This window comes from Camellia sinensis, chromosome 15 (genome assembly GCF_055761805.1).
Source record: "Camellia sinensis isolate YWXY chromosome 15, ASM5576180v1, whole genome shotgun sequence".
In the NCBI taxonomy this organism is placed as follows: Eukaryota; Viridiplantae; Streptophyta; class Magnoliopsida; order Ericales; family Theaceae; genus Camellia; species Camellia sinensis.
Window position 1 is genome coordinate 13,530,116 of NC_138975.1, and position 26,580 is coordinate 13,556,695.

The window sequence follows — 26,580 nt, forward strand, 5'->3', positions numbered from 1 at the left end:
ACGGATTCCGCCGGTAGCTGGCTAAACCACAGCCGAGCTGATCCCTTTAGTGTCACTGGAAAAGCTCGGCACATGATCTCATCAGGGAAGGCATGGAGGACCATGAGGGTGCGGTAGGTTTCCAGATGGTCGACTGGGTCCGTCGTGCCATCGAAGGAGTCAATGGTAGGCATCTTGAACTTGGCAGGCAATGGTTTGTCGCGGATGGAGGCAACAAAAGGTGAGTTGGCGGTGGCCGAGGGCTTGTGCTGGATGTTCTGCATGACCCCTTGTAGTTGGAGTTTCATAGCTCGGATTTCAGCGTCCCAGAGGGGGGTGTTGTCGCCATGGTCGGCCAATGGAGGCTGGACGCTGCTAGCTTCCCCCTCAGGAGTCAGTACTGCAACCGGCGGGCGTGGAGGTGGTATGTTTTCATGTTGGGGAGGAAGGTGCTGCGAACCTTCTGGGTTAGGTGGAGGGGGCTGTGGAGCGAGATGGCCTGGGGCTGTTCCTTGGTTGGGTGGAACGTTTGGAGGTGGAACGGGGGGGTTTCTTTGGAGTAACGCATTGATCAGGGCCTGGTTTTGCTCGGCCATGCGGTTAATGCTGTTGGTGAGCTCGATGATGTATTGTGGTGGATTGATTGGGTGGGAGGGGTCTGTTTGGTGACCGGAGGCGTTGTGGTGAGAAGCCATGGACCTAGTCGTGACCATACACCTAGATGGGCAAAAAGGAGAGGTGATAGTGAGAAGGGAGGGCTCCGGCGGTAGTGAACACAACTACCGCGCGAATAAACCAGTACCTTCCCACAGACGGCGCCAACTGATGAGGTATCGATTCCCGGGTGGATGGGTCGGACCGGCCCAGGCTCTTCAGGCTCCGGCTCAAGAAGGAGACTCCGTCAGATGACCTGCATGCAAGTTCAGGGGGGAACGGGGTAGTCCCCCAGTGAACCCTCCGGTGCAAGAATTAGTAGAGCAGAGTATGAAAAAACTGTATATCGAGAGATCAAGAGAGAGATAACTTAACCTTTTTCTTTCCTCTTATCCTTGCTTATATCCTTTTGTCATCATTTTTCCTGTCTCCTGTGACGTGCTTTTTTTCGCCGAAAGCCTGTGCCATAGCTCATCTTGTTTAGGGTGATGGATGCTCTGTTCCGGCGGGGAGTGCTGTTGTAATAAATGCTGTGATGGGTTGCATTAATGGTGATGTGTTGTGATAATAACTCTGCAGATCTTTGTCTGCTGATGTGGCCCGTGTCCCACCTGCCGTGTGCCTAAATGCCGTTGGCCCTTCATGTCTAGGTGGCCTCCAGCTGTTCTGGGCCTTGTCAACCGGGTTGTGCCATTGGCCCCAAGCGATGGGTTCGGGGTGGTTTGCCGTGGGCCGTATGCCTTGTGGGCCTATCCATGTCAACTAGGCCTACTGGGCTTTAACACTTGGGCCCTGAGCTGGGCCCCCTTGGGTGCCCATCAGTATCAAGTATAATTACATTAGACTTTCTTAAAATTTAGTTTACATAAAATTTAGGTTTTTTTTTTCATCAATGATTTGTTAGTCTTTTATTTTTTATTTTTTATTTATTTTTAATGGTAATGAAGATCGAAATTAGACTAATAAAGATTAAGCGGTTAAATTTTTAGGGTAAAAAGTACCCTTAGCGTCTTCAAATACTTGAAAGGAAATACAGTTTGGAATAGAAGAGAAAACAAGTAGATCCTCATGAATGAACACTTCGTTGGCAAGCTAGTTTGCGCATTTGTTTCCCTCGTGATAGGTATGGTTAATAGTCGAGGTTCCGAGCTGGTCCAGGAGGTACCTGCAGTCATGAATGAGATTACTAAGTTGATGACAATGGTTGGAGTTATCAAGAATGAGATTTTTCATGATTGTTGCGTCTGATTCCATTTATATTCCTGTGAGATTTAGGTTAAGAGCAAGTTTTAGTCTATCTTGCATGGCCCATAGTTCGGCTTCGATACTGGACGAGTGGCCAATGTTGCGGCAAAAACCAGAAATCCATTTACTGGTCCAATACCACCAGCGATGGCAAGCCTAGGGTTGTTTTTTGAGGCACCATCAGTATTGGGTTTGAATTGGCCAAGTTTGAAGGGGAGCCAAGAGATAACAGATGGTGGAGAGGGGTGTGGTTGCTTAGTTGGGGAGAGATGTTGCCATTCGATGGTAGAGGCAATGGCCAAGGAGGGGTTGAGAAAGCGAGGGGGCGGGGGTGAAGAGACACTAAGAATTTTGATTTTTCCAAATGAACCACCAAGAATTTTGAATTTCGAAAATTGATGTGATCATATTTTTTATATTAAATATATATTAATCCTTGTGTCGTCACATTATTTGTGTTAGTTTTAGTGGCTTTAGCCTCATTAAAAGGGAGTCAATGTAATTAGGGCTGCAAATGAACCGAGTTGTTCACGAACAAGCTCAGCTCGGCTCGGCTCGGCTCGGCTCGTTAAGGGCAGGGCTCGGCTCGGCTCGGCTCGTTAAGGGTAGGGCTCGGCTCGGCTCGGCTCGGTTCGTTTAATAAACGAGTCGAGCTCGAGCTCGATTATTAGGCTCGTTTAGTAAACGAGCTGAGCTTGAGCTTGCATCAGCTCGGCTTGTCAAGCGCGGCTCGTTTATCTTTATTTAAATTATATAATAAATATATTATTTATATATTAAATAATATATAAATATATATAAATAATAATATAAATACATTATTTATATATTAAATAATATAAATAATATTAAAAAAAAATTATCGAGCCGAGCCGAGCCGAGCCGAGCTCGAGCTTCATTAATGTTAACGAGTCGAGCCGAGCTCGAGCCTAGTTTCTTATCGAACCGAGTTCGAGCTCAATAAACGAGCTTGATAAGCATATGAGATGAGATGAGATGAGCTGAGCTTGAGCTCAGCAAAGCTCGGCTCGATTCAGTTCAGTTCGGTTCGGTTCGTTTGCAACCCTAAATGTAATTATGTTAAAATTGTGTATTTTTTCAAATCTTAGAGGAAGTTAGTGTTTGTTATTAAAAAAAAGAGGGAGTTGGTGTAATTTATCAATTTATTTAAAATAAAATAGCTAGTATACAAATGAATTTATTTCTTGTTTTATGTTAAAATGTAATTACAAGACTTTTATTTTAATTATTTTTTAAAAATGCGATTGCCACATTTTTTATTATATGCATAGAAGCTGTTTTTTTTTTTATTTAATTTTTTTTTAAATTTTTAAGTACTTGTATTCAACTAATTAGAACGACTAATTGGGAAAAATAATTTTTCTGCTTATGCTAACAAAATTTTGAGTTGCATTTTTTTTTAAACGTATTCAAGTTAGAAAAATTTTATGTTTTGTCTGTATACTAAAAAAAAGAAAAAAGAAAAAAGAAAAAAGTATTTAGTGAAAGAGTCCATTTTGGTAATGGGGTATTTTAGTCAAAAAAAAAAAATTTAAAAATTATTATGAAAAAATCAACAATTCTCTCTATTGTTTTATACATTTTTTTTAATAAAAAATTAAAGAAGCTAATCAAAATAATCACTTTTCGAAACAACAGAGTTTCTAAGATTTTTCTATTAGAAAATTATATTATTCCAATCTAAATCTCGTGAAAGCTTAGATGAGTTGTTTATAATTTATTTTATTTTAAGTCTTTACCAAATTGTTTGATATGATATAACTTAATAAGTAAAAATACCTTAAACAAGTTAAAAAATTTAATTATCTGAAAGATGAGAAAAGGATCTTTTTTGAATAATGCTAGAAATCTTAAATATTCTACTAAAAGTTTTATCAAATGTCTCACATGGATGTGAGATCCATACAATGTGGGTCCCATATGAATCCCACACCCATATGAGATATTTAGTAAAATTTTTAATAAAATTTTTAGAACTTCTAACATTTTTGCTTTAAGTGAAGCCTTACCCTCTTTGTAACTCCAGGAGTGAAAGCCAAGAGACACAGAAATGTAGATATATTAGTAAAACAGTAGGGCCCACTTCTATTCTTATCCATATCCACCCAAATGTTGTGTAGGCCCACACTGTCCCCACCCAACAAACAAATTGCAATGAATTACTCTTTTAATTAAAAAAACAAGTGAAGTTTGGATTACCTAACTTTTTTCCACCCACAAACATGTGCAAAGTCAAGAACGAATTGACAATTTTAATCATTCAATTTGATGGCCAGGATTTATCCAACAAACCAGTCAAGATTCCCAGATTTCCAAATGACCAAAGACTTGTACCCAAATGCTATTCACTTTTTGACTGCAAGGACTCTGGAAAATGCCAAGTGTTAAAAAGAAAAGGAAAAACAGTCCCCAATATTTGGGAGCAATTGCGTACCATACCAAAATCTCCCAACTTTAAATAATCAAAAGTTGTAGATATTGATTTCATTGGGTACCACCACTAATCAATCAAAATATTCTATTTATTTGTTTAAAAAAAACTAATTAACAGTGTTTAATTATAATTATAAATTATAAATTATTTAACTTTTTTTACTAGTTTGTTTGATTAAAATATTGAGATTTTCTATGATAAAAAATAAAAATAAAAATGAAAGAGTTCATTTAATCAAACAAGTTGAACTTTTTCAGAAATTATAAAAGTTATACCAAATTAATTTAAAAACAATGGGCCAATATGGTTCCAAATAAGACATTGAATATTATAAATATTCATATTTCTATATCAACAAAAATTGCAGCCTCCTACATTGATTATCCCCTGGGCAAAGCACAGCACCAGAAGGACAGACACAAAGAAAAATATACACATAAACCACAAAATCAAGAAAAGAAAATTTAAACAGAGATTAAAGAGAAAAAAACCTTAAATTTCTCCCACAGTTTTGCTTCTGTGTGTGTTCATGATGTCAAACCCTCTCGATTCTTAGCAGAGAGGCGTTTCAGAAACTCATAAGTAGTGATCATTGTAGTTGCAGACATGGACATTGAAGCCCACCTAGGTCCCAAACCTCTGTAACAAGCCGTCCACCCACCTTCCCTAACCAAATTCCGAACCGTTGTTCCGATACTCGGTCCCTTCCTCCCATTCTCATCTCCATCCAAGACCTGTAATCTCGTCTTGATTGTATCCAAAGGCATTGTAATCAATGCCGAAACACCACCCGCCATGGCTGCACTAATCCCCTGAACCGCCATTACAGTTTTTGAGTCCGGTCTGAAGGTATTCACACCATTTTCGCTCTTTGAATAGTCTTTTTTACACACATAGTTTCCAATTCCACCCCAAACGAGTCTCTGTGCAACAGAGTACGAAGCCCACCAAACCGCATTTGAAGGAGCATAAGTCAGAATTGAAATCCCAAAACCTCTGTAAAGACCCTTTGGTCCATCCGTGTTGAGAATTTTCCTAAACGCATCGATTCCACCGAGGTATTTACAAGAGGGATTGGGGGTTTTCGGGTTTTTAAGGTTTTGACTGCCCTGAACCATTAGTCTTTGACTCACAACATCAATGGGAGTCCAGATAAGCTGGGCAGCCACGGCAGCACTTACTCCAGCTGCAGCACTAGCAATTGCAGCTGCAGTTGGCTCGGGAAAACCTAATTTTATGATTGTGGATCCAACATTGCTCTTTGTGACTTCGAGAGCAGTCATGTACAATGCTCGAGCTGGAATTGTACCCATCAATGAAGTTCCAAATCCACAATAGAGGCCACGAAAACCCTCGTACCGAACGATCGAAATTGCAGTGTTTATCGAAGAAACTTGAGATTGAGCTACTTGTTGACGAGTTTTCAAAACCACAACAGGGTATAGAGAAGCTGAAACGCCCGAAAACAACGCGGCACCGAGGAAGAAAAACTTTGATTTGTCGAGCATTTTCCAATCGATTTCGGCTGGTAAATGAATTTCTTGTGCGGATTCTTCTTCATCGGCTGTACGTAAATTCATCTTCGCCACTTTCAGAGCTTTGTAATAAACCCTAAATTACAAAAACGAATAAACCCTAAATTACAAAAACGAAAACCTAACCCTAATTTCGAGACTGTACAATCGGGGGATCATTATACAAAGATACGAACACAAGAGTGAACGTATTTCGATAAAATTTACATAACTAGGGTTAAGGATCTAGGGTTTGGCTTTTTTCTTCTTGCGAAGCCAGATCTTGGATCGAACTTTGATTACAGCAAATGGATCCAACATTTCTGGATCGTCCTTAAATTCATCGTCGTCGTCGACCGGTGCATCTCGGAACGACGATCGGAGAAGCTCGCCGGAGACAGTCAGATCGTCAGTCGAGGATTTTTATGAACATGAAACAAAATCGATATATATATATATATAGAGAGAGAGACAGAGAGACAGCGTAGGTATATGGAGTTGGGGCTGGGAGAGAGAGAGAGAGACAAGAGGGAGCTTTCATTTGGGATAGGAAATGCACTCTGTCTAGTAACGCTTCGTCTGACAAATGAGTTGAGTTGAATTTAGGCTATTAAAACGGGTCTTTTTCCGATATAAGCCTTTTTTACATTGTATTTCTAAAATTAGGCCAACTTCTGACGGAATTCTAAAACTAAGTTAAAGCGTCATTACTATTCGCGCTTTTACTGTTAGGAGCGCAAAAGTAGATGAACAGGAAAATCGCTATTACAAATAGCGACTTTGATTAAGAAGTCGCTGTTACAGATAGCGCTTCTAGGGTTAATTTTTTTCCCAAGGAAAACGCTGTTAAGAACAGCGCTTTTTACACAAAACTGTTTTGCCAGAAAACGCTATTTCTAATAGCGATTTTACACAAAATTTTTTTGCCAGAAAAACGCTATTACGAATAGCGATTTTAACATGAATAAACGCTATTACAAATAGCGATTTTAACAGAATTTTTTTTTTGCCCAGCGTTTTTAACATAAACTTTGTTGGAATAAAACGCTATTTTCAAGATAAAACAAAAAAAAAAAAAACATAAAACATATTTTAAAAAATATATTTACACTGTATATTTTAGTACTTGGCTTTACTAAAGCCATTATCATGTTAAAATATGTTTTTTTTTTTCTTTTGTTTTTGTTTTTGTTTTTGTTTAGAATGTGTAATTCATAAATTTTACATAATATGAAAAAAAACCTCTTTTCATATATTAATTTTACATACTATTTTTCATATATATAATTTCAAAATTATATTCATGTAGATATTATTAAGCCAATCATGTTCATTTATTTGGCTTTACTGAAGCCGTTGTCATGTTACATTTTTCATTTTTTCCTTTGTCTTTGTTTTGATTTAGAAAATGTAATTAAATTTTTTTTTTCGTCTTCACTAAAGTTGTTTTCATGTAAATTTTTTTTTTGCTTATTGTTTTGTGTTTGTTTTGGGTTAGAAGGTGATAATGTAATTAATAATTTTTTTTTTCGCTTTACTAAAGTCGTTTTCATGTAAATTTTTTTTTTCTTTTGTCTTTGTTTTGGGTTGGAAAGTGTTATTTAGAAAATTATTTTGGCTTTACGAAAGCCGTTTTCATTTAAACATACATATATATTTATTCTTTTGTTTTGGGTTAGAAGGTGAGAATGTAATTCAGAAAATCAGTTTAGTAAACCAGTTTAGTAAAACCGTTTTGTACCCGTTTTCATTTATAAAATTTATTTTTATCGTCTTTGTTATGGGTTAGAATGTGATATGCATGCTGTACAGTTCGAAGCACACCCACACACTGTGCAACTCGACGAGCAACGACGAAGGGTGAGACGCGAAGACCACCGCGGAGTAGGCCAAGAAGACAAAGGCCACAGCGAGAGCTTCTAAAATAAATTTTCTCAACATTTTTGTAATAATACTTAATACATAATATACGAAGTCAGTACTTTACAAAATACTCATACGGGCATGAAAACAACATAACTGAAGTTGCAAATGTAATAGTTTTCAGTTACATAGGTAGTACAGACATAATTCTCCCACAAAAATACATTATGGACACCATGAACTGAACACACATTACATACATCCTGGACACTCTTAACTGAACACACAATACATAAACATAACAGTTAGATAGACAAACACCTAATTCATGACCTAATATTGCATATTAATAGCCGTAACATTTGACAGACACAATACATAAACATAAACTTAAACATAAACATAACATAACATAACAGTTATACTTACTCTAACACAGACATTACATATTAATGCAAGTTGTTATATTGCCGAAGTGAAGACATTAACACCTAATTCGCGCTTAAATCGGCAGGTGGCTCAGAGTCTGAACAATCCGAAAGCTCAGCGTCAGAGACAAGTTCATGATTCTCTATGATAGCCTTGATAGCCGCAACATTTGGTTCTGTTTGTTCTTCTGGGCATCCTTCTTAAGTATGAGTAGCTGCATATCGCGGGCCAATCTACGACCCATTTGAGAAATCTCACGTTGTATTGTTTGACATAGTCGATCAACATTATCAGGATCTTCCTTTTGGATCTCAACAGAACGTGCTTTTGGCACCTTCAGTCGTCTTTCCCGACATAATCTTTCATTTTGCACTCGCTCTATAAATAGTGCGGGCCACTTAAGAAGTCTAGCCTTTGCATAACCATATCCTGTTTGATTTTCTGATGGATCCTCCACCAAACCACATGGATCTCGATAATACTTGGGCATGACAAAATGTCGCTTTCCAAACCTATCATGATAAGCACAAGAGGCATCCAAGAAAGGAAATGGTGTTTCATCTTCAGCATCGCCACTTCCCCTTCCCCCTCATCGTCGTGAACTTTCACCCCTTTGCAAGTTCCTACCACCTCTGCGACTCCCACTCCCTCCTATGAACCATGTAGTCATGCTAATTTTTTAAAACAAATGAATGATAATTTCGTAGGGCGAAATGAGTTGTAAGGTTGTGTCTTCACTTTTACTCGTTTATATAGTTGATTATGAACGGATAAATGAGAATCCCACATATATGCATGCTGACTGTAAGGTAAATGCATGCTGACTGTAAGGTAAATCAGTGGATTCACTATTGCCATGTGACTTTTTGAATTGAGAATCCCACATATATCAATACGAGATGAGTTGTCACTGTAACAAAAAAGTCGAGCAAAAAATGGAGAAAACCAAAGCATGTGCACCAAGTCACATGACTTCACAATCCATCTGCATATACGAACAAAATAAGGGCATGCTGACTGTAAGGTAATTCAGTGAATTCACTGTTGCCATGTGACTTTCTAAGTTGAGAATCCCACATATATCAATAACAGATGAGTTGTCACTGTAATAAAAAAAATCGAGCAAAAAATCGAGGAAACCAAAGCCTGTGCACCAATTCACATGACTTGACCATCCATCTGCATATAAGGACAAAATAAAGGCATGCTGTTTGTAAGGTAAATCAGTGAATTCACTGTTGCCATGTGACTTTCTGAGTTGAGAATCCCACATATATCAATAACAGATGAGTCGTCATTGTAATACAAAAAATCGAGCAAAAAATCGAGAAAACCAAAGCATGTGCACCAAGTCACATGACTTGACCATTCATCTGCATATAAGGACAAAATAAAGGCATGCTGACTGTAAGGTAAATCAGTGAATTCACTGTTGCCATGTAACTTTCTAAGTTGAGAATCCCACATATATCAATAACAGATGAGTTGTCACTGTAATAAAAAAAATCGAGCAAAAAATCGAGAAAACCAAAGCCTCTGCACCAAGTCACATGACTTCACAATCCATCTGCATATACAGACAAAATAAAAGCATGCTGACAGTAAGGTAAATCAGTGAATTCACTGTTGCCATGTGACTTTCTGAGTTGAGAATCCCACATATGTAAATAAGAGATGAGTTCTCATTGTAATAAACAAATCAATAAAACCAAAGATTGTGCACCAGGTCACATGACTTCACAATCTATCTGCATATACTGACAAGTCTCTCCACGATTTGACTACTCAATGTGTGAAAAAATGAAGCTTATGAAGCTTACGACCCGCTATTTGTATTTCATTGAAAAGTATGACTATTTGAATTGTTCTTGTCATTTGGGAAGCTATTCACCGACCTGCCTGTTATGTTTTATGTGTTGTTGAAGGCGGTAGTTCGATTCACTGAGTTTAATTTTTTGTCAACCCCTCATTCATTACCGGAGTCATCATTTTTACTGGACTTTCAAGAATTGGAAGGTGACTTTTTCTTCTTTCCCGATGGAGATTGAAATTCGTTGTAATTTCATTCCTATTTCAGCAGCCCCAGTTAAGGGAACCTTTTCTCCGAGTTGCCTGATCTATGTTATGTGTTTTAAGTATTCACATAATTGAACATACATTAATCCATTCATTAATCCAGAACATTCATTAACAAATTGCAATTCAATAAAGAAAGTCATGAACTCATAAATGTGTATTTATAAATGTAGTTATTTCATAAACTTCAGGTTCATAACAAAAATACTTGAAATACATCCGTACGTTAGACCAACAACAACATTGTCTTACACTCCAGTAACGAACATATGAAAGATAACGGTGTTTGATTTCTTATTCCTCATCTGACATGTAGTAGTCAGAGAGATATTTTTCATTGTTTAAGACATTATTTCGCTCAACCATTGTCAAATCTCTGTTGCTTGCTTCTGCCATTTCAGTGGCTAGCTGAAGCATGAAATGTCGACATCTCCGCATCAACATCCTGTTGTTCTCCTTCTTAATTCTGCTAACTGCTTTTCCATAGTCACTCACATTTCGTCTAGCCATGGTTAATGAACGACGATGAGGTACCGGTGCCCCAAAGTTACGTAGATCATTATACAATCCTTCTTGCTCCATTACCCTGAACGCCCATTCTGCTCGGATACCAGCATAATAATCCTTCGGACTCGAGTACTTTTCGCTCTTGTAGTCATACATAAATGGAGGTAGCAGCCACACTTTCGGATTTATTTGCCGGCGTGAACTTCCTGCACCTCTTGAAGACATTGTTAATAAAATTAAAAAAAAAATAATAATAGTAATTGTATATATATTACTATTGTTATGACTTCAACAAATATCATACTGGGGTATTTATAGACATCATAGTGGTGCTAGGGCACTATGGAATAAGTGATACACGTGATATTATTTGATGTTATTCATTTCATGTAATTTTGATTACCCGTGACTTTGTGTACCTGTGATGTAGTCACGGACGTGGTTGTAAGATAAAATCATAATTGTAGGCCATAGAATCACAATGCAATCCCTTCATATTCGAGCAGTGCATTGTCAAATAAAACAAAATGCAGTGAGTTGTCACATCGCGACATGAAATTATTGTCATGCTTACTTTTGTAATACAATAAGTAGTCACTTGGAATTGACGATTTCAGTACGTATAGGTGTTTTCGAAAAATTATAAATGAAATCAAAAAATGAAATTTTCTTTATATTAAAGTAATATTGTTCATAAACTATCATTGTTTTTCTCACCAACATAATAAAATGGTCACCTGGTAGGTAAACACGATTGGAACTTTGGTGCCTATATTTTATCTTATTTTCAGTTAATGAACTTCACAGTCATCCGATTTTTATTGTCATTACACAACCGTCCATCATATTTTTTTACCAACATAATAGCATTTTCTGCTTCTTTTCATAGTCGTAATAATGTGACTTAGATGAATTCTAAAATGTGCGGAAAAAACAAAGCATGTAAGTTGCACTGCAGAAGTCACATGCATCACGTAATGTCAAGAAAAAAGTCACAACGTATACAAGCATGGCAAAGTCAGAAAGTCACATGCATTACTGCATCACTGCATAAAGTGACATGCAGCATTGCATCACTGCACAAAGTCACATGCAGTGATGCACAAAGTCACACGCATCACTGTATCACTGCACAAAGTCAGATGCATCCCTACATCGCTGCACAAAGTCACATACCTCCTACCTACTGTGCCCATTGGAATTATGCACAAAGTCACAGGCATCACTGCATCTGCGGCACAATAGCCGATGCTACAGGCCGTTGATTCGTTCATGACTGCACAAAGTCGAGTCCTGACAGCCGAATGCACTGGATAAGGTCAGTGGCATGCATGTGATCGAACAGGAAATTGCATACATACAGCTACCATGTGTATATATGGTATAAATATCGTAGCATACCACAACAAAAGTTTTACAGCTATTTCTAGCGATATCATCATGACATATACGGTGGTTGATCTATATTCAGCAATGGGTCGCTATTGGGTTGCAGATGGAGATGAATTTCAATACCCATTAAATCCAAATTTGCGTTACTCACGTGCCACCGTCAATACCATGAGAGCTGAGTGGGAATTTCGCAAAACTCGAGCAAACGTTCTCGTTGAGCTATGCCGTGAAGTTAATCTTAAATTTCCTCGCCGGTTAGCCATGCGTATGCCAACTGACACTCTATAGTTGTTGCAAAGGGCATTGCATCGTATCCGCGACGAGGTTAATCGCATGACCCAACGTTTGCAAAGGTCCAGACTAATGAAGACCGCAAATGAGCGTGCCGAAGATGGGTTAATGGATGATGCACACTAGTACTACGCCTGGAGCATGGATGTTATGTATGAATCTGATATTGAGATGTCAGATGATGATGATAATGAATGAAATTGTTTGGATGAACGCCCAGGGCATTTCTGTAATGCATGCAATTTGTAATGCTTATCCATGACTTATCAATGAAGCGAGATATTTCAATTATTTTTAGCCTTGAACAAACATATTTTTTATAGCTTCTTTACACGTTTTGTTCAAACCAAACGCGTTTGTAATTTATGTTCTCCTAAATTACGGATAATGAGAGAGGGGTAGAGATGTGAAACAGATTTGTGTGATTCATCAATATAAATAAGAATAAAAAATTGTGAAATTATAATTGCGAATAAATAAGTATGACACTTACATCAGCTGTACAAGTTTGACACATACAAACAAAAAAAAGAAAAAAAAAAACCTATATAGTCCATATCGCAACCGCTAATGCCCTAACCTGCCCCCAGTCCCACAACCCCGACCGTGGATCTCCCTCCTCGGTCTCCTACGGTAGACTCTCTGAATATCTGGCACTCTCTTCCCTGCATGCGGCCCTCCACTGACTGCCTGTGGAGCCTGTGAGTGTGAGTGTGACCCCCCCTCTCCTGCATCTGATGCCCCTGATCCTGCCTGTGCCTGTAGATCAGATACTGCTGTGAGCTGTGAAACTCCCACTCCCTCGTCTGGTGCAACTGTATCACGATCTGCAGCTGGACCCCGACCTCTGCCTCTGCCCGCACCCCGACCTCGGCCGCGACGTCCCCCACGACCATAACCTCTCCCTCGCGCTCTGGGGGGGGCTCAATATGGGCCTCATCATCAATGTGGGAGATGTCAGTGAGAACTGCATCATGTGTACTCCTGGGCGCCGTCGAAGTAGTCCCCATAAAAGCAGGTGGTAACTGGGTGGGTGGGGTAGCAACATCATGCATGAACCGGGGCGCGGTCGAAGTACTCCCCAGAAAAGTAGGCTGTAACTGGGTTGGTGGGGTAATAACATCATGCATGAAGCGGGGCGGTGACCAATCAGGGTCAGGGTCAGCATGCTGGGTAAGATGTACGTGTGGGGAATATGGAGAAATGTATGGGGTATCATGTGGTGGGGTGACTGAAGTCGAAGGACCTGCTGTGGCTGGCGCTGAACTGGGAGGCACTGACGTGGACGGGACTGATGTGTCTGGAGCAGCTGCTGCACTGTGTACACCGTAGTCCCCAAAATGCAGACGATCTACCCGATGGGCATGCTGGATCCCCTCGTACAATAACTCTTTGATCTCTACAAGGGCCTGCAGACCAAGCTGTCCATCACGTCTGAAAATGGCGTCCTCAGCCAAGTGATATGACCTCCCAGCTCGAACTACCTGGAAAAAAAATCAGATATATTAGGCTATAGTTGACTGAAAATAATCAATTATGATATTAACAATTATCGGAGATATAGTACGATACTCACCAATGCCTCGAGAGAAGGCCCAACTCCCTGATATCCGGCCTCAGACAGGTGGCTTGGATTACCGACAAGTAGGTGTGTATGTCGCCGATACCACAACATGTAAGGGTCGGGAGAAGGGAGGACCCCGTCGCTCTAGTCAGCCTGTACAATAGTGTCGCGACGGGCATTCCACAACTGTATATATCGCATATGATGCTGACTCCAATCAGTGCTGGCTCGGCCACGTCTATCCGTCGCATGCAACCGCCACTCGGTGTCACACCGATCCGGCACGGCCTGGACCCGACCAAACTGTCGGAGGACACGATCAGGGAGATGCCACTCAACCACGTCAAAACAAATGAGTGGTACTCTCGCCATCCATATATCCTCACCTAGGCGGCAGTAGTCTGGGAGCGTCTGGAGGACATCAGCATAAGGCTGCCAGATAAACTACAATAACGACAAGTCTATTAAAAATCGCTCATAAACATATACAGTCCATATGACAATTAAAATTTAGGTATTTAAATTTGATACCTCGCCGTCTATCATCCGGTCAAGCTGGTCTCTATACACGACCACTATGTGGGTCGATACGACCTCGTGGCTCATGTCAACCCTCCACCGGCTACCTCGAGGTCCGGCCGGCATCTGCATGTCTCCCTGCCCGATGGGAACCTCACCAGGAGCAACTAGTTGCCGCCTAGACGGGGCAATGCGAATCAATCTCTCCCACGCCCAAATCTGCAATAGTTTGAACGCAATTACAATATTGATATATGCCATACAATATGAATTGACATGTAATAAAATTCTTACTAACCTGTAGCAAGACAAGGGGTCCTTCGATCTGAGTCACACCCACCTGAGTGGCTCGACATAACATCCTATACAAGCATGCCAAAGCCGCGGCGCCCCAGCTGTACTGGCCAATGACGTCAATGTCTCTCAACAGTGGCAAATACATCAGCTTGAGCAGGTTCTGTGACTTATCAGGGAGAAGTACCCCCCCAATAAGCCACAGAATATGTGCTCGCGCATGCTGCTGTACTAACTCATCTGCAGCATGATCTGGAAAATCGCCCTAAAAATGCTCCGACAGCCACCTTACCCTCACTCTACCTGCCTGTAAGTCTGCAGGTGTAGGTGCTACTCCCAATAGCTCAGCACATAGCGCTATCCACTGCTCCGTCGTCAATGATGGGTCAAGTCCAGTAACTGCTCGCCCATCAATCCGTAGACCGTATAGGACAGATACGTCTTGCAATGTGACGGTGGCCTCACCGGTCGAGAAATGAAATGTATGAGTCTCTGTGCGCCATCTCTCGACGAGAGCAGTAATGAGTGGGTGGTCCAGTCTGATATGGCCTATACGATATACACCATAGAATCCCGCGCGTAGTAGACACTGCAAGACTCTATGGTCCAATGGACGATCCCACAGGCCGGAATCTCCCCGTCGGCATGCCATCACGGTGCGTGACTGGTCCTGCATAACAGAATGAGTATTTTAAATTATAGCATTATCAAGGAAATCAAAAACAAAATGCAGTGTATTTTCATTGTACGCGTAAAGTCCAACAAACGTTATTGCATACCGGGTCCTCCCATATACTGTCAGCCCGATGTGGATGACTCAAAAGGGGGACCTCATCAGGTAGATGTGCCATGAAGCCTGTACAGTTGAAAAACAAATACATTTTGAAGAATTGTATTGGTGAGCATGTAATTTAACTATATCAATTAAGCTCAAATTATTATGTACATGACGACTTGGAAAATAAATGTGGTCGATTATTTTAAAAGTATAAATTTGTGTGCCATTAACATGGAAGCAATTAACTAAAATCAGAATTTTGCATATTATGTGCCATTAAATATGATAAGCAATTCAACATAACCTATCGTTATCTATGCTTCGGACTAATATAAAAATCTTTTACAAAGTCATTTTACGATCTCAGTTACATAAACTTAATAATGACCAATAACATGTGGATAGTTTTTGTATGTCAATATTTACAAACAAAATGGAATGATCATTTTTTTTTCAAAACTTCATTATTGATTTTGGCATATTTGACATAACCTCATTATTGATTTTGACATATTTGACAAAATTCGTTACATTTATGGCATATTCGACAACTTCATTATTGATTTTGTAATTTTTGTTTTGCAATAAAGTATAAAATTTGTAAATTACGTACATGTAATTCATAAATTCTAAATGTACAAAATGCTTGAATCAGTCGAAATATTAAAATCTTAAAATGAAAGAAGAACTATGTGATTTTAAATAAAATTCTGTAATAAACATTTTCAATGAAGTAGAGAATAAAAACTATGATAGTTGTAAATTTTGTCAAGCAAATAAAACAATTACAATATATAAAGAATTAAACAATAGAAATGATCTATTACAAATAAAAAATGTTCTATTAAATGTATGACCCCGTTTACAAATAATGAATTACAAAAGAAAAGAAAATGATCTATTACAAATAAAGAATTACAAAAAGATCTATTACAATATGTAAGTATTACATAGTCTTCATCGACCAAGTCGCGCCGGACATGTTCGCCTGTCATGACCTGTCTGCTGGCACTCACTGCAACGAGCGGTCAAACGCCTATCTGATATGTCCATCTCATTCGGAATACGAGACATAGATGCACAACCCCGTTTCACTTGTCGCAGACGCAGTACATTAGGCATTAAAGTCCACTGCGGATCAGCCCAATAATCTTGATGCGGTATTGGATTGAATTTAGTTTCCCAAACCCTCATGTATACAGGAAGCCTATATACTAGATCAACGTACTCGAATGGATTGTCACCGCATTCAGACATTACAGCGAGCATATGAGAACATGGATAGTGTCGTATCTCATATTTCCCACAACTGCACGTGGGTTGATTCATCCGCACAATTTGTGTATTGCGACCTCGTCCATGGCGAAAAGATGTTTGCACCTCAAACACGCGGCGTGGCCTATAAAAAAATTGTAATAGAAACTAATGAAGTTCATGTTTTTAGGTGTAGTTAAATTGACAACATAATAACAATAATTTAATTTATATTACAAACTAACCTGTCATATGATATCAACTTGAAAGTATTTGCCCTTGCGATGCCATCCTCAATAGTTTTTTGCATCTCTCTAGGGTATTGGAACTCATTTCGTACATCTAGTTCAGCTTGGGCTCCCATCTCGTCAAAATATTTTACAAGCCGCCGAAATGTAAATTCAACCATAGCTGAGATAGGTAAGTTCCTTGCACCTTTCAAGACGCTATTGAAGCACTCTGCATCATTGCTAGTCAATACCCTCCACCGATGTCCACCGTCATACGAAAGGGCCCACTCCTCAGGATTCATCTTGTAAACCCAAGTGATGGCTTCTTAGTCAATAGCCTGTATTTGTTGTAAGTAACCATTACACTTTCGTCGTTGATGAGCACTTCCTGCTTTCCATAGAAGTTGTTTCAGCTCTTTATTTCTGAACGTAGTGTTAAAGTTACTACAAACATGTCGAAGGCAGTGTCGATGATATCCAACAAATTGGAGCGAGGGATTCAACCAATGCCGCCTCACAGCAGCTAAAATACTCTCAGCTCGATCGGATATCAAAGTCACTCCCTGTCGGTCCATGACAATATGTTCCTTGATATTTAAAATGAAGAACGACCAAGACTCCAAACTCTCCTTGTCGACAACAGCAAATGCAAGTGGTAGTACTTTGCCATTGGCGGTGACAATCGTTGCTACAAGCAACACACCAGTGTATTTCCCGTATAAGAATGTACCATCTATGGTTATAACAGGCCTACAATGTCTGAATCCATCGATGACGGGTTTGAAAGACCAAAAAACAAAGTGGAAGACGGGCATAATGGTTGTATTTCCGGTATATCTATGCTTCCATTGCACGATGGTGCCAGGATTAGATGTTTGTAATGCATACATGAATTTAGACAACATCATATATGATTCATCCCAATCTCCGAATACCATTCTAATTGCCTTTGCCTTTGCATGCCACGCCTTCTTGTAATGTATAGTATAGTTCATGGACTTTTTTATGTCTTCGATGACATTCTTAATGGGCATATCAGGTTCGTTCTGCATACAACAATACCTATGAGTTAGATTATTTTGGTGTGAACACTTTAAAGACACAATTTTGGTGTGAACACTTTAAATAAACAATGTGTATATAAATGTAAACATTTATTTTGTATACTCACCGCAACTTGTCCCAAAAGATGAGAAGCAATGTAATTGGAGCTAATATTTGTGTGGTCCCTGTTCGTTCGTGGGTATAAACAATGGTGAGAACCCCTATACTGCTTTATTTCAAAAAGCCCATGTCTCTTACTAAGAGATGCACGCAACCACCATCTACAGTCGTGCTTGCAAGCACACACCCAAACGTCTCGCTTGGAGGTTACGACTTTATACTCTCGATTATTTGTTGCATGGTACAATTTCACAGCATGTACGAGTTGTTTCTTATCAACGAAAACCATCCCTTTGTCCAACTCTGGATTTTCAACATTCCAGATTCGGTTACGGGGAACGACATCGCGGTTACTAATGTCAAAATCACCACCCATGTGAATGTTTTCAAAGAAAGGGATTTCAGGTCTAGGTGGAATGGGGGCATTCTGAATATCAACGGGAGCGTCGACATCATCTTCTTCATCATCATCATCATCTGATCCGCCCAATAAATTTTCTTCATCACACATTTCATTCTCATCATTGTCTAGGGCGACATCAGGACCGTACATGTCACTGTCAGCAAACTGCACAAAATTAACCGTTTCAGCCATATTACCAGCAACTTCAACTGGAGTCGTATGATGGCTATAGGTGGGCACATCTTGGGTGTTATTGTGAAATTCAGTCTCGTATCCACCATGTGAACTTGATTCTCCACCATGGCCATGAAATGTCTGTTGTGTGTAGCCAGCTGCATAACATTCATTTGATTCATACATAGGAGCCTGAAATGCTGTCGTGTCAACCCCATGTGTCAGCAATGTAGTGAACGGATGCGAATCCATCTGTGTTATATTCGGAAGATTCTGTACAACCTCTTTCTGAATGTACACTTCCAAACAATTTGGTGGTTCGAAATTTCCACCGATACTTAAAACGGTGTTCAACGCCTCATCGTCATTTATCGGTAATATTTTGTATTTGCTGGTTGCTTGCCACTGGCGATAAGGATATCTACATTTGAAGATCAATCGGACTGTTTCCCCGCAACTTGCGACCTTGGACATAAACATCTCTTCCAAATTGCCAAGTGTGGTGCCAAGTTGCACCCTATATATCCCTTTCGGCTCAGCATCATATGACACACCTTCATCGGGATCCCGAATTATGTTTCCCCCCAGTAAAAGATAATTGGAACAGTTGCCATGTACTTGCTTCAATGAAACAATAAATATTAAAATATCAACAATATACATATATCGAATTGTACTTGTAAAATAAACATTAAAATTTGCAGAAGCCACAAATAAAAGCAACCCTCTAATTTTTTATCAATTTATATTTTCCAGGGTTGAAGGAACTGTAGAGGTGAAACATTAATTCAATTTGTATTTTGTCAACTATATATTTGTGTCTCGACTTGATTATTACTGTTTATTTTCTCATTTTTTTCACTTATTTTTATTCGTATAACAGAACAGCTGAGATTTCATCTATACGTGGAGTTATAGATTGTGTCTCATTTACTTCCTATGTGAAGACTCTTATCTTTTCAACGTGAATGCTCTTTGTTGTCATTGCTCTATTGTCTTAATCTAAAAAACACATAACAAGAAGTATACTTGTTGTCGTAATTCTTTCGAATTAGTGGCGAAAAATAAAATAGGTTGAGAGATATTTAGTAGAGGGTGACGCGATTGATTTGGACAATATAAAATACAGAGTGCAAACATTGAGAGAGATTTTTTTAACCTGGTGATGTAATTGTTCAGATTTATGGAAAATATAAGTTAATTTGATTTGCTCCAACTTGTGCCATTACGGACCTTAATGACAAAGTTATTTCCTATGTGAACTAGTAACCCTCGTCCATTTTGTAGAGGGCATAGAGGCTTTCTTATAAAATTAAAACAAAAAACTGATTTTGGATCATTTTGGATCGTTCTGAAAAGTAAGAAAAAAATTAAATTTATTTACTCCTTTTTTTTCTTACACATACAAAAACAAAAAAATAATTACAGAGATAATTTATAATGGCTAAAAATTAGAGATAATTAAATTGAAGTTGGTGGTTAAATGTATGGACTACATTTTGGATAGTTATCCATGTGAATCTATCGGGCCATCCGTACCAATTATTTGGTATTACAAAACACATGCTTACCCATCAAAGTGCCAATTTTTTTTTTTCCCCTTCTTGCGTACGAAATTGCTATGGACTATTAATTAAAATAATTTATTACTCTTTTCATGCATATATTGTAACTACTCTAATAATGACTTCTAATTATACAAACATGAATAAACATTATTAAAACATAATGTTTAGATTTTCCTTTTCAATGGTAGTGGACAATCACAAAGTGAAAAAGGCGATAAGTCAGTTCGTTCAATACCCATTTCAAAAACTTTTTCAAATTTTCTTCAGTTTTCTGAGAAAATTTTAATTTGTACTAGAATACTATTATATGTATTACAAATTCAGCTCATTAAATTTTTTAATCATATTTTGGCTGCCTGACCCCAAATATAGTGAAATAAACCAAACGAAATTAAACCAAATTTTTTTTTTAAAAATCAAATAGAGCCAAATTTAAATATTTTGAGAAACCAATAAAAATATTTCTTTTTAATAAAATAGAGTCAAAATTAAATATTTTGAGAAACCAATAAAAATATTTCTTTTTAATAAAATAGAGTCACAATTAAATATTTCAGAGAACATGATCTTTTATTTGAGAGAACATGATCTTTTCATGGAGAGAAAATTAAATATTTTTTTAATCAAATACATTCAAAATTAAATATTTTTTTGTTTAATAATTATATTTTGTAGAAATTAGACATTAACAATTTCTGAACCATAATTTGATTCAAAAAATGTAGATATTTTGATTCACAAGCATAATTTCAAAATTTCAATTTCTGATTTCAAATTTCAAAATATAGACATTTCATAATTCTAATTCAACAATTCTCAATTACATGAATTTCGTAATATGACATTAACAATTACGAATTATATGAATTACAATTTTTACTAATTTTATTCTTAATTAAACAAAATTACTTTTAAAACCATAATTTGAAACCCTAATTTCCTTTTAATTCCTGTTAACAAGCAAAAAAAAAAAAAAAAACTCACAAGCATCATTTCAAAATTCCATTTTCTGATTTCAAATTTCAAAATATAGACATTTCATAATTTCAAATCAACAATTCTCAAATACATGAATTTCATAATATGACATTAACAATTATCAATTATATGAATTTCAGATTTTTTAATCGCAATTCTTAATTAAAAAAAATTACTTTTAAAACCCTAATTTCCTTTTAATTCCTCTTCACAAGCAAAAAAAAAACAATTTCCAATTCAACAAATGTACGTTGGTTTATTCAATATTCAAAATATAGACATTTTGATTCACAAGCATAATTTCAAAATTCCAATTCCTGATTTCAAATTTAAAAATATAAACATTTCGTCATTTCAATTCTCAATTCTCAATTATATGAATTTCATAATATGACATTAACAATTATCAATTATATGAATTGATGATTTACGAATTTCATCATTCCAAATTTCAATTCTCAATTCTCATATTTATGTTTTATTTAAAAAATTCAAAAAATTAAAAAAATTCCAAACCCGATTTATGGTTCAAAAGCATAAAAATTCAAAAGCATTAGAACCCTTAATAATGTGAACCCTAAAATGACATCCTAGTTTGAACAATCCTAATAATGTGAACAATCTGATATCGAACCCTAATTTCATCACCACAACCACACTGACAAAGCATAAACATTCATAACCATATTCAATTCACAAGCAACATCCAAAAATTCAAAAGCAAAAAAATTCCACAAATTCAAAACCATTCGCATTTCTGATTTCCAAACCCTGATTTCTGATTTCAAAAAATTCCAAACCCTAATTTCATAACCACAATGATAAAAACCCTAACACATTTAATAATTCACATGTAAAACCCTAACATTGACAGAAAAATACAACACATTTACAAACACAAAAAATAAATACATAAAATTAGGGTTAATGTCATACCACGGAGAGAGAGAGAGAGAGCAGAGACAGAGAGTGAGAGCAGAGACCGAGAGCAGAGAGCAGAGACCGAGAGCAGAGAGCGAGAGCGAGCTGAGATGAGAGCTGAGATGGAGGAGGGTGAGAGATGGAGAGTGAGCTGAGAGCGAGATGGAGAGAGCAAGACCTGAAAAACCTAAGTCTGAAAAACATATGCAAATGAGGGGGGGGGGCTTCGTATATATGAGGGACATTAAAAACGCTGATTGAAAAAGCGTTTTCATTTAAGTGAACTCGCTATTAGCAATAGCGTTTTTCTGGCAAAAAATTTTTGTGTAAAATCGCTATTAGAAATAGCGTTTTCTGGCAAAATAGTTTTGTGTAAAAAGCGCTGTTCTTAACAGCGTTTTCCTTGGGAAAAAAATTAACCCTAGAAGCACTATCTGTAACAGCGACTTCTTAATCAAAGTCGCTATTTGTAATAGCGATTTTCCTGTTCATCTACTTTTGCGCTCCTAACAGTAAAAGCGCGAATAGTAATGGCGCTTTAGCTTAGTTTTGGAATTCCGTCAGAAGTTGGCCTAGTTTTGGAAATACAATGTAAAAAAGGCTTATATTGGGAAAAGCCTCTATTAAAACATAAAATAAAATAAATTTAATAATATAAATATTATATTTAAATTAAAATTATTTTATTTTTTTCTCATAAAATTATAAAAAAGCTAAAAAATCTTTTAAAACTTGAAATAGTTAAAAAAATCATGTTAAAAAGTTCTTCCTAAACAAAGATTGTTTATTTCGGTAATTTAAATGGTTGAATGTGTTAATTTATTTCGATAATTTAAATTATTTATTTTATAAAATTTATTTATATAAAATGAGAAATGATTCTTATAAGTTAGTAATGTGTCAACAAGATAACTGATTGATAATTAGAGAATAAATGAGAGAGAGAATTAACTTAAATATATAATAGAGTACGGTCTAAAAAGTAAGTCTAATTTTTTAGCTGAATAATAATACTCATATAAAAATGAATATTGTATAATTTTTGAATGGACAACAGATAAGTGCCTATCATTCTTCAAAGTTCTTCGGCAAACTTTTGAATGGACAACTGAATCTGAAGAAGCTTTTCAGCAGTTGAAGCAGTTCATGGCAAATCCCCCCTCCTTTCACAAGCAATTACGGGCGAGCCCCTCTTCCTCTATTTAGCCGTCTCAAGCACCACAGTCAGTGCAGCTCTTATCAGGGAGGACGACTCTGTCTAACGACCGGTCTACTACATCAGTCAGGCTCTCCGGGGAGCAGAGCAGAGCAGAATTACCCGCTGCTAGAAAAATTGTCCCTGGCCTTGGTCACCGCCTCCAGACGGCTCCGTTCTTACTTCTAGGCCCATTCCATAGTGGTTCTCACCGACCAACCCTTGAAGAAGGTCATACAGCAACCAGAACTTTCCGGCAGACTCATGCAGTGGTCAGTGGAACTCAGTCAGTTTGACATCTCCTACCGGCCTCGAACAGCAATTAAGGGATAGGCTGTCGCGGATTTCATCATGGAATTCACTAATCCTACCCCAACCGCTGTGCCCCCACCTCCACCAACCCCTACCGAGCTAGAAGACCCGTATTCATGAACTCTTAACGTGGACGGATCATCCCGTAGGGAAGGTAGTGGGGCTGGCCTCATTCTCACCGCCACTGAGGGTGGCTATTTCAAATGTGCTCTCCGTTTCTTGTTTAATGCCAATAACAATGAGGCCGAATATGAGGCATTGATAGCAGGACTCCGCCTTGCCAAGGACATTGGAGTCAGCCACATCCGGGTGTTCAGCGACTCCCAGCTTATCGTCGGCCAGATTACGGGGGAATTCGATGCCAAGGAGGACACAATGCGGGCTTACAGGGATATGGCCCTCCCCCTTGTTCGCCTCTTCAATACCTTTCACATCAAGCACATACCTCGGGCGAAAAACTCCAAGGTAGATGAGATGGCTCAGTTGGCCTCTGCAGACTAGTCCGACCTCAGCCACGGTGTCCGCCTCAAATACCTAGCCCACCTGGCCATCTCACCTGACTTACAAGAAGTGCAGTTCCTCCAAAACGAACCTATCCCTTGGGCGTCCGATATCTTCTTATTTTTGACAACGGGGGAACTCCTAGATGACCAACAGTAGGCTGCCAAAGTCAGGGCCCGGTCGTTCAATTACATCCTGGTTAGTGACGTTTTGTACAAACGTGGTTTTTCACGCCCATACCTGCGATGCCTCAATTCGGCTCAAGCAACCTATGCAATGCGGGAAATCCATGAGGGAATTTGTGGTAATCATTCGGGCGGCAGGTCTCTAGCCCACAAAATACTTCGTACTGGTTATTTCTGGCCAACTCTCAATCAAGATGCGACTGATTTCGTGCTCAAATGTGATAAGTGTCAACGTTTTGCCAACATCCCCCATGCTCCTCCTACAGAGTTGATCACACTTTGCAGCCCTTATCCGTTTGCCAAATGGGGGATCGACTTGGTCGGTCCACTCCCCACCGGCTGAGGTCAGACCAAGTTCACGATCGTCGCCATTGATTACTTCACCAAGTGGGTAGAGGCAGAACCCCTTGCCACCATTACCGAGCAGAACATAACCAAGTTCATCTGGCAGCCGATCGTTTGTAGATTTGGCATCCCTTAGGCCATCGTCTCCGACAACGGCAAACAATTTGACAACGCCAAGTACAGGAAGTTCTGTGCCGACCTCCAAATTTAACCATGTTTCTCTTCCCCCGGTCATCTCCAGGCCAATGGCCAAGTCGAGGTCACCAACCGTTCCCTCTTGAAGATCATCAAAACTAAGCTCGAAGCTGCTAAAGGACTTTGGGCTGAGGAACTACCGAATGTACTCTAGGCTTACCGAACTACAACTCGGACTCTCACTGGGGAAACCCCTTTTCGCTTAACATACGGCGCTGAGGCGGTTATTCCAGTAGAAGTCGGTCTGCCTACCTCTAGGGTTTTACATCTGGATCCAGCACAAACCGAAGAGCTCTGTCGGGTAAACCTGGACCTAATCGAAGAACTCAGAGAGACCACCGCTATCAGACTGGCCTTATACCAACAGAAAATGAGAACACACTATAACCGGAAAGTCCGACCAAGGGAGTTCGCTGTAGGGGACCTTGTCGTGAGAGAAGCAACTCTTACCACCAAAAATCCGACTGAGGGTAAACTGGCAGCCAAATGGGAGGGACCTTACGTTGTGAAAGCCAGACCACGTCCGGGCACCTACCGACTTCAGGATATGGAAGGTCGAGACCTCCTCCACCCATGGAACGCCGAACACCTGAAACATTACTTTCAATAAGCTCCTACTTTTGTATCGCTCAGTTATTGTATTTTTTTTTTCGGCAAATTTACACATTCTTGATATCTCCTTACGTAATGTAACTTTTTAATTAATTGGGTTACACTTCCCCTGCCATCAATTATGTATCTCAGTTATCTGTATGATGTCTCAATGACGTTTTGATTACAGCACTCATGCAAAGCCTCAGCCAGACTGAGCATCATAAAGCCTTAGCTAGACTGAGCATCATAAAGCCTCAGCCAGACTGAGCATAAAAAAGCCTCAGCTAGACTGAGCATCATAAAGCTTCGTCCAGACTGAGCATCAAAAAGCCTCAGCCAGACTGAGCATCATAAAGCCTCAGCCAGACTGAGCATCAAAAAGCCTCAGCCAGACTGAGCATCAAAAAGTCTCAGCCAGACTGAACATCAAAAAGCCTTAGCCAGACTGAGCATCATAAAGCCTCAGCTAGACTGAGCATGAAGCACTCGGCCATACCAAGCCTCAGCCAGCCTAAGCATCACAAGTCTCAGCCGGACCGAGCGCCACAATTTCAGGTTCAGACTGAGTTCCTTACGACGTCAGTGAATCATAGCTTAGCCCCAACTGAGCACGCGTGCAGGGCTCGGTCAAAGCCATCTATGCAAACTTCATGCTTGTGGAATTAGTAGACACACTTGGTCATAATTCCAAGTCCAAGTCTTTATACCACTCTTTGCTTAGTCAAATTCCAAAGACGTTCTTACACGTTTTCTTTACAAGTCAGGTTATTTTCTTACAAGCCAAGCCTCACTCCAATAAACCACTAATCTACTTCAGCAGTGTGGCAAACACAAACTTATAATTTTATTACATTTTAAATTTCACTGTGCATTGAGGAGTTCTTACCTTTACTCTGCATTGAGTCTTTATTACAAGTTCAATTTTACTCTGCATTGAGGAGTTCTTAACTTCACTCTGCATTGAGTTTTTATTACAACTTCAACTTCACTTTACACTGAGG

At 38.7% G+C, this 26,580-nt stretch overlaps 3 protein-coding genes across 4 annotated transcripts; all 3 read right to left on the minus strand.

The window, feature by feature from the left end:
- Nucleotides 1-1,587: 1,587 nt before the first annotated feature.
- Nucleotides 1,588-6,425, minus strand: LOC114296612 (uncharacterized). 2 transcript variants are annotated; one of them, XM_028240913.2, is made up of 2 exons: nucleotides 4,825-6,425; nucleotides 1,588-1,798 (listed from the first exon to the last, which is right to left on the minus strand). In XM_028240913.2, the coding sequence occupies exon 1, from the start codon at nucleotides 5,911-5,913 to the stop codon at nucleotides 4,861-4,863; it is 1,053 nt and encodes a 350-aa protein (XP_028096714.1). In that variant the 5' UTR covers nucleotides 5,914-6,425; the 3' UTR covers nucleotides 1,588-1,798; nucleotides 4,825-4,860. The 2 variants fall into 2 exon arrangements, with proteins under 2 accessions (XP_028096714.1, XP_082765027.1); XM_082908901.1 differs by lacking the exon at nucleotides 1,588-1,798 and adding an exon at nucleotides 4,099-4,266.
- A 7,552-nt stretch (nucleotides 6,426-13,977) lies between these two features.
- Nucleotides 13,978-15,332, minus strand: LOC145812743 (serine/threonine-protein phosphatase 7 long form homolog). The gene is made up of 3 exons (XM_082907873.1): nucleotides 14,787-15,332; nucleotides 14,501-14,707; nucleotides 13,978-14,413 (listed from the first exon to the last, which is right to left on the minus strand). The coding sequence occupies exons 1-3, from the start codon at nucleotides 14,928-14,930 to the stop codon at nucleotides 14,114-14,116; spliced, it is 651 nt and encodes a 216-aa protein (XP_082763999.1). The 5' UTR covers nucleotides 14,931-15,332; the 3' UTR covers nucleotides 13,978-14,113.
- A 1,049-nt stretch (nucleotides 15,333-16,381) lies between these two features.
- On the minus strand, nucleotides 16,382-17,464 carry LOC145813628 (uncharacterized). The gene is made up of 2 exons (XM_082909306.1): nucleotides 17,060-17,464; nucleotides 16,382-16,959 (listed from the first exon to the last, which is right to left on the minus strand). The coding sequence occupies exons 1-2, from the start codon at nucleotides 17,344-17,346 to the stop codon at nucleotides 16,518-16,520; spliced, it is 729 nt and encodes a 242-aa protein (XP_082765432.1). The 5' UTR covers nucleotides 17,347-17,464; the 3' UTR covers nucleotides 16,382-16,517.
- Between the last annotated feature and the right edge of the window lie 9,116 nt (nucleotides 17,465-26,580).